General features: G+C 39.5%; 1 protein-coding gene across 1 annotated transcript; it reads right to left on the bottom strand.

Annotated features, from left to right (window-relative positions):
* Positions 1 to 1,346: 1,346 nt before the first annotated feature.
* LOC134448375 (transmembrane protein 272-like) lies at positions 1,347 to 6,700 on the bottom strand. The gene is made up of 4 exons (XM_063198053.1): positions 6,597 to 6,700; positions 6,396 to 6,446; positions 6,058 to 6,264; positions 1,347 to 2,023 (listed from the first exon to the last, which is right to left on the bottom strand). The coding sequence occupies exons 1-4, from the start codon at positions 6,652 to 6,654 to the stop codon at positions 1,815 to 1,817; spliced, it is 525 nt and encodes a 174-aa protein (XP_063054123.1). The 5' UTR covers positions 6,655 to 6,700; the 3' UTR covers positions 1,347 to 1,814.
* Between the last annotated feature and the right edge of the window lie 1,699 nt (positions 6,701 to 8,399).

Below are 8,399 nucleotides of genomic sequence, written 5' to 3'. Positions count from 1 at the left end.
TCTCTCTCTCTCTCTCTCTCTCTCTCTCTCTGCATCCCTCACTTGTTTCTCAACCTGATAAACACTGTTGCCAGGATACCAGTGACACGTCTGAAAATTCTGCTGCCACATTCACTTTGTTTTGTTTGTTCTCTCTCTCTCTCTCTCTCTCTCTCTCTCTCTCTCTCTCTCTCTCTCTCTCTCTCTCTCTCCTCCAGGCAGTGCCCTAGTGAAGACCAACAAACCCAGGAGTGACATGCTGACACCTGACAGCAAGGCAAGAGAGAGGGGGGGGGGCGACACGCGGTTGATGGTGAGACATAAGGGTCCTGATTGGTCAAGACAGGGGGGTGAAGGGTACACATCAGGGTGGTGAGAGGCAAGGCGGTGGAGGTTAGAACAGTTGCTGTTTAGAGACATAGAGGTGATGGTCAGGCATAATGGTGGAGGTTAGAACAGTTGTTATTTAGAGACATAGAGGTGATGGTCAGGCATAATGGTGGAGGTTAGAACAGTTGCTGTTTAGAGACATAGAGGTGATGGTCAGGCGTAATGGTGGAGGTTACATACTGGGGTGATGATGGTTAGACATACGGGTGGTGATATTTCAATCAATCAATCAATCAATCAATCAATCAATCAATCAATCAATCAATCAATCAATCAATCAATCAATCAATCAATCAATCAATCAATCAATCAATCAATATTATTTATATAGCACATGATCATACATAACTTTCATTCAATTCGTTACAGAATAAAAAGAGAGAAGAAACAATATATAGAAAGTAATACCGATAGTTGATTACTATTACCCAAGGGCAGATGAAAATAAAGCTGTATTGAATTTGTTATAAAACAAGATGCTGTTGGGGCAGTTCTTGATCAGGAAGCTGTTCATACGTATTAGTTCCATCTTTTGGCAGCATAATGACACCCTGTCTGGATTTGACCTTAGGCACAACCAGCATATTATGTAAGAGTCATTTTTGTCACCTCTGTCAGATGTCAACACCGTCAGGTTGTGTTGTTCCATATGTGACTGAATTGTGCTGGTTAAAGGGACACTGTGTGAGAATTTTAGTTGTTTATTTCCAGAATTCATGCTACCCATTCAGTAATGTTACCTTTTTCATGAATACTTACCACCACTATCAAATTCTAAGTATTCATTATGACTGGAAAAAAAATGCATTTTTCATACATGAAAAGGGGGATCTTCTCCATGGTCCGCCATTTTGAATTTCCAGAAATAGCCATTTTTAGCTGCAAAAATGACAGTACTTGGGCCATACTAGGAAATATTAGTTTATTACTTAATAAACGTTCATGAAAAGATCAAATTTGGCAATAGGCAACACAGTTTCAATGAGCAGCATAGTTGCAGTACCTTTTTTGACAATTTCCTGTGTACCTTTAATGAAACATTATAAGACATAGTACTATTCATTGTAATCCAAAATTATACCAAAATTACACTTTTAGGCATTTTTTTAGGCTTTTTTGTCACCACCGTCTGATTGCTGTTAAGACCTTCGTCTATGATAAGATACCTCTAAATTTTGGATTAACTTTTTTTCTTTCAAAATGAAACCCTGTTTTAGCCACTTTCTCAAGAATCAGTGACATACAGTTTAACTGAAAATCAAAGCCTTGTGGCACATGAAAATATGACAACGAGATTTTCTTTTCAGATATGAGAAACGAATGTCCAATAAAAAACTGACTTTCGATAACAGAAAGGCACGAGGCCGAAGGAAAGAGGAAACCACACACGTTTGCAAGCTTGATTTGCCCCCATAGTGACGGGGTCAGACATATTGGACTGTACGTTAACTTTGAGCCCTGGGAGAAGTATCATCAGACATCTTCATGGCGACGCAGCAGCCGCGGCAGCAGGCGGAACAGAAAGAGACACCAAACATGATATAGAATAGAGTGGTGACCCAGAAGGCAAAGAGATAGAGGGTCTTATGGCAATAGTCTGCGGCAGCTGGATTGTCATAGTTGGGCCCGTAGTTTGCATAGATCCACACATTACCTGCACACACACAAACAGATACACACACACACAAACACACACACACACACACACACACACACACACACACACACACACACACACACACACACACACACACACACACATTAAGCGTGCAGGTATACTTGTTCATCGGTGTACCTAAGCTAAGTTGTAAAGTTAGTAAAGGAGTAAAATTGCCCCACTGAGCCTAAAATACAGACCTTCTGGTGTACCTTACAAGTGGGGTATGAAGTCAGAGTTCCAGTTTGATACCCCAGTTTACCCGGGTTCAAGTCCTGGCGGGGCAACTCTACTTCCCCTCGCTACAATCGGCAACATCTCTGAAGAACTACAGCTCTCTTTTCTTCACAAAACATCTCCAGTTTCTTATTGGCACATGTTTCCTTAAACTGACTCTCGCCAGATGAATTGGTTCCACCTTCCTCCATGAACATTGCTCTGCGTTACGCCATAGACATAGGTCTGCGAAGGGCTGGTTTTATTTATTTTTTTTAAACTTTCATGTAACTGAGGAAACACTTTTCTGACATTTTAATCAGGTGTTACTTTAAGCAACTCACAGATTCGAAAATGCAGTTGAAATTGCAGACTCAATGTCAATGAGTGAGTCCATGCAAGTGGCCAGTGTGTGTGTCGGAAACAGCTTTCACTTATTTTTCCCTTCTCCACTATGTTTAAATAAAATGTAAAAAATATATATATATGTATTTTTTTTTTCTTATGAATATCATAGATTTTTCCATGGTACACACCCTTGCGAGTCAATAACCAACTTAATCTTAAATTGAATGAAATTAACATTTGATTGTTGTATTATCTTAAACATAGGACTATATAAAAAATACTACACGTTTGAAACATACTTGTTAGAAAACGCTGAAGTCCATTAACAAGCTTTTTAAGAGACAAAACCATAATCTGTCATAACAACTGTGTCATATAACAACTCTGTCATAACAACTGTCACAAGCTAATGACTGACACAGTTGATGGATGCCTAACAGAGTTGATGACCATTTTTACAGTATTGTGCTAACGGCAGACCTCAGAGTATTCACTACAAAACCTTAATCAATTCATGTTTTTATGGGCTTTATCTGTATGTTCATAAATATAATTTCTAAATCAGGTTCTAATTCAGGTTCATAGGAATATGTTGAAAACATAGTTGACAGACAATGCTCCCTCTCTACGACCACTAAAAAGTATGGATTACAATATTGAAGAGGTGAACTCAAAACTTAGTCATATAATAATATCTACTGTGAATAAAAAAAATATTTGTTATATATATATATATATATATATATATATATATATATATATATATATATATATATATATATATATATATATATATATATATATATACACTGTATATATACACTATATAAAGGCTTTATTGACACAGGACAGTCGAACTTAGTGAAACAAGGAAATAAGTGCAAGAGAGACACAGGATGGATGGGAAAATGACTTCAGGTCAGAATCGAAACCGGGTCTTGAGTATAATCATGGGCGTAATTTCCACGGGGGTTACGGGGGTTTTGACCCCCCCCAGACTTCAAACCCTGACAATATAACCCCCCTTATATAATTGTACAACCCCCCCTTATATAATTACAGTACTTGTCTTGCATGAACAACTTTACCCATTTTATGTAAAATAGTGAAAAACTGTTTCGTTCAGTTATGTTTAATCATGTTGTAATGTAACCCCCCCTGCCCCCCTTGGTATTCCCCAAATCTGCGTTAGTTGTGTACGTAGTACGTACTGTCCAATGGGGGAGGTAGATGGACACTCCCAACTGAGATCGCTCCCGGACGTGTAGTCCCAGGTGTTTCTATCACTCCCGGACGTGTAGTCCCACCCGATTATATTTCACGTATTATCATACACTGCCACATACAAGCAATTTAGGGTTAGGGTTAGGTTTAGGGTTAAGGTTAGGGTTAGGGTTAGAAACAAAAAACTAACATCAAAAAGATAACTAGCTCCGTTAAATGGCGGTGGGATCGATAGTCTGGCTAGTGGGAGCGAGCCGACCGGGGAGCGTCCTGCGTTGGGAGCGACAATCAGGGAATCTCTCAATGGGTAATCCTCTTCTCCACTATCCCAAATTCAAACTGATTAGCGATCAGCTTTATCAAGTATTGAGCAATTGTTGTTTTCTACTTTTAACTTGCAATTGCCACATGATCATGCGTGGATGCGTCTTTGGCATACGAGACATTATTTCCGAGTGTTTTGAGAACCTATAGTGTACCACTGCCTTTCTGCCTGTCAGTTAGTTATATAGCTATTTTATGCTAGGTTACGACAGACAGCTAGTTCAATAACACTGGACGTGGCTGGCTATTTTGGACTTCGTTGATGGCTAGCACTTGGGATATTTACTCCCTCAAACCAACACATTTTGTGAAACCCTAGCAATCGGACGTCTGTTTGTTTTATTTCACGTCATTTAAGTAGTTTTTGGTTACCCCCTGTCCAGTTGCCTGCGTGATTTCCTATGATAGTATCCACTTCAAATGAGAAGCTTGTTCAATGCAGCTGAACCAAAATGCCTGTAAGTTGACACCAATAGTAAACACATCCATTTTAAATAAGATGTATTGTGGCATTATATTTTGTTTTCAAAATCGCATTTGTTGACAACAGCCAAGCGATTACAGTTTGTTTCGCCAGTGAAGTAATGAAGAGAGAGACACGAGAGGGTTGGGGAGACAAGGGGTTCCTTCCTCGCGTGACACTATGCGTGGCTGTGCTTAGAGTGAGACAGAGGAGGTCCTCTCAATATTTTTGTCGCCAGTCGCCACTGTATATTTAGTTATAAAAAAAACAACAACAGTCAATTGTATAAATAATGGGTATGGGATATTATGTAGCCAGCAGGCTACTTTAATTTCTACCACAGCAACTTTCTTCTGATCATATGATTAACAACATGGCGAACAGCAGACAAGATATCCTATTTGTGCAGCATCCTGATTAGTGATTGATGGTTGGGATATGTCATTCATATTTGGCACTGCATCAAAGATTTTATCAACCATCTCTGACTGTAGCTTTCTTCTGATCATATGAATTAGGCCTACTAAGCAAAGGGTAGGAATGTTTTTAATTAATTAATTAATTAACTCATCTTTGCTTTATTGCTATATGCCACATTACAAATGGAGATTTTCTGACAGCTTGACTTTAGCCTGATTGGGAAAATGCATTCTCTAAAACTCTGATGTGAGTTTGCTGCCCAGCCATTTGAACATTAACTGAGGTTTTTTTTATATCAGGTTCAAAAACTTGATTGCGCAGGTCACCAAAGAGAGATCCAAGGCCAAGGAGGTACAGGTGATGAGAGAGAGACGGGTGTCCAGAGAGAGAGACGAGGAAGCACAGATGAGAGGGAGAGAGAAGGAGGTGACAAAGGAGGTGAACCAGTTCAAGAGATAGAGTATGAAGGTGTCAGAGGAGGTGCAGCAGTTGAAGGAGAGAGAGGCAACGGAGGAGATGTAGCAGTTGAGCAACAGAAAGGAGGTGATGGAGGAAGTGCATCAGTTGAAGACAGAGGGAGAGAACGAGGCGAAGGAGAATCGGATGACCAAAAACAGGGAGAGAGAGTACAGAGAGAGACAGCGCAGGAGGCACAAATGACCAGGTAACATACTGTACATAACTGTACATGCAAATACTGAAGAAAACTGTTTAGCCATTTAATTCATTTAGATGGAAATCTTGACCCCCCCAATTGTCAGCATAAAGTTACGCCCTTGAGTATAATGGTACAACCCACTGAGTCACGGCAACCCCCATGATGTAATACTGTGTAATGTTAAGTCATGCAACAAATAGGCCTATATTAAGTGGACTTCAAGCTTATTTTCTCACCAGCAATGAATAGAAATAAAGAAGCACCCGCACACTGTTCACATTTGCAGAGTTTTTACTTGCAAGGTTTCGGTCTATAACCTTCCTCAAGCAATACGCACCTGGCAAAAGGAGGTCTGCAATAATCCTAAAAATAGCTCACCAGCAATGAACCAGCAGAACAGGAAGAGGAATACGATGTAACTGACGCTACGCCAGACGCTGCTGAGGGTGGTCTGGCTCCCGTCCTCGGGTGCCTGGGTACAGGGCAGGCAGGACAGCAACGTCAGGGACACGGTGAAGGTACCCTTCACCACCAGGTAGATCGGGATGAACTTCTGAACCGGGCAGCTTTCCAGGTACATAGATCCTTGGTGACACCATAGCACACAAGAGAGATTGATGAAATGTGATGTGACTGATGTACCGTAGCAGGTTTACATTCAAATATTCATATCCATAAAAGGTTTAGTTAATAGTGCAATGTGGTTGAGTACTGACCGATTACAACCTCTGCAATGGGTATGGCCATCATTATGAGCTTAGAAATGACTGTTTGGGAGGAAAATATTGTAACTGAAAGTGGGGTTGATTGTTGATTGCTCACATGGCTAGTCATATGTAAAATCCTACTTTAATCAGTTTTGTTGAAACAAATAGAACATTTCTGTGAAAAATAATGCTTGGGGAGAAGACGCTTACCTACAGTGGGTGTATTGGGTTTGGATGTTGAGCGTAGGTTCTCCAAAAAGTTCTCCATCTTTTACAAAATGTAAAGTGAAGAAATCCAGGAATCACAGGCGAGGGGAGTGGACAACTGGACACGAATGACACAAAAAAGAATGAATGACACAGAAATAGTTCCATGTGAGCACCAAAGATATTTGACTTTCTACTCTCAGATGATGTAAGATATTTTTGACCACCGGACTAATGACATTAGTGGACAATTCACAGCGTGACTTCCTGACCCCTCAGCAAACACGTAACACAGTTAGAGGACCGGTCTGCCAACCACTCATGACAATGTCGTAGAATTTGTAGGTAAAATGGTCATCTTTGACCCATCAATAAGGTTAGTTGTATCAAATCAGAATAAAGGTTGTCTCAACATAGTCTTGATAAAGTCGTAACATCAGAATAAAAGTTGTCTAGACAAATCTAACTGTTGTTGATTAAGATGTATTTGCACAAGATGCATAAAAGACAGCACACCTACCCTGATAAAGCAATACAGACACTGCAGTCTCGACACTTCCTCTGACATGCTTTATGTACCACACCTAAAGCAAGTGACACTGAGGGCCTGACTCCTCACACTTTTATATCACCTCAGGCCCTTACAGCATGTTCCACTTCCTCATCCAATCAGCATCTTCCATGATGTCATGGAAACCTTTCAATCATGAATTTGGCTCGAGTCTATATTATCAAAAAATATAATCATCTTGCATATTGGAATACATTTAATATTTTGCTTTAGGCAATCATTTCTCCTGTTTTTTTCCTGTTGAGCAGAGAGGGCATACAAGTAAACAACAGGTTTAGAGACATTTGATGTTAACAAAAATAAGACAAATATAAAAAATAACAAAAATGACAAATGTATAATTATGTTTTAATAAGAATAACTACATCCCAATGCCTAATGAACAGTGTAATTCTATAATTTTAAGACACACCAGATGATCTTTAGCAGTAGTGGAAGAGTTGGTTAGAAAATTATGCTGACCCGATAGCACAAGTGCTGCTGGTTGCAACTCTTTGATCTCTTCAATCATGCACTCATGCACATCCATTACTTGTAAAATCATGTCCTAACAAATTGTTCAAAACAGGTCAACACTGTGTACAGTTTAGTCATTGATCTTGTGTTGTGTTTTTTGTGTCCTTAGTCCAATCATAGCATGTTTTGCTGTTATATACAGTATATCACGAAAGTGAATACACCCCTCACAGTTTTGCAGATGTTTGAGTATATCTTTTCATAGGAAAGCATTACAGAAATGTAACTTTGACACAATGATTAGTGACCTTTTAACAACATATCTAACCGCTTAAATTTCTTGTTCACTCAGAAAAAAACAAAATACAGCCATTAATGTTTGAACATGTACTCACAAAAGTGAATACACCCTAGATTAAAATCCAGTAGAGAAGGGGCTATGTTGGCTCGAATCGTCTCGAAATGAAACTAAATGAAAAGGGATGACAAAGGAGGTCATCAGTGTGCGTTTCAACCTTTCTTTGCATTGAACTTTTACATTTTGAGTCTGCATCTGGCTTAAATAGATTGGTGTGAGATTTGAATGCAATCCTATGGAGAATATCATGATCTGCCTCAGTAGTCACAGTGCATGTTGACATGTATGTTTCTTTTAGGTGTATTTCAGATTGCCAATGTTGACAGCATTCATGCATCCCCAAACCATGTCAGTCCCACTACCATGCTTGGCTTATGAGAGGATACACCGTTTTTGTACAACTCACTTGTTTACCACCACA

The sequence above is a fragment of the Engraulis encrasicolus genome, chromosome 5, assembly GCF_034702125.1.
Source record: "Engraulis encrasicolus isolate BLACKSEA-1 chromosome 5, IST_EnEncr_1.0, whole genome shotgun sequence".
Taxonomy (NCBI): Eukaryota; Metazoa; Chordata; class Actinopteri; order Clupeiformes; family Engraulidae; genus Engraulis; species Engraulis encrasicolus.
The sequence above is the reverse complement of the archived record's forward strand: the minus strand, read 5'-3'. Positions and strand labels throughout refer to the sequence as shown.

Coding starts and splice junctions, on each gene's coding strand:
- LOC134448375 (XM_063198053.1), bottom strand. CDS start 6,654: ATGGAGAACTTTTTGGAGAACCTACGCTCAACATCCAAACCCAATACA. Junction 6,447..6,596: donor ACCCAATACACCCACTGTAG/GTAAGCGTCTTC, acceptor CCTCCCAAACAG/TCATTTCTAAGCTCATAATG. Junction 6,265..6,395: donor CATTGCAGAGGTTGTAATCG/GTCAGTACTCAA, acceptor GGTGTCACCAAG/GATCTATGTACCTGGAAAGC.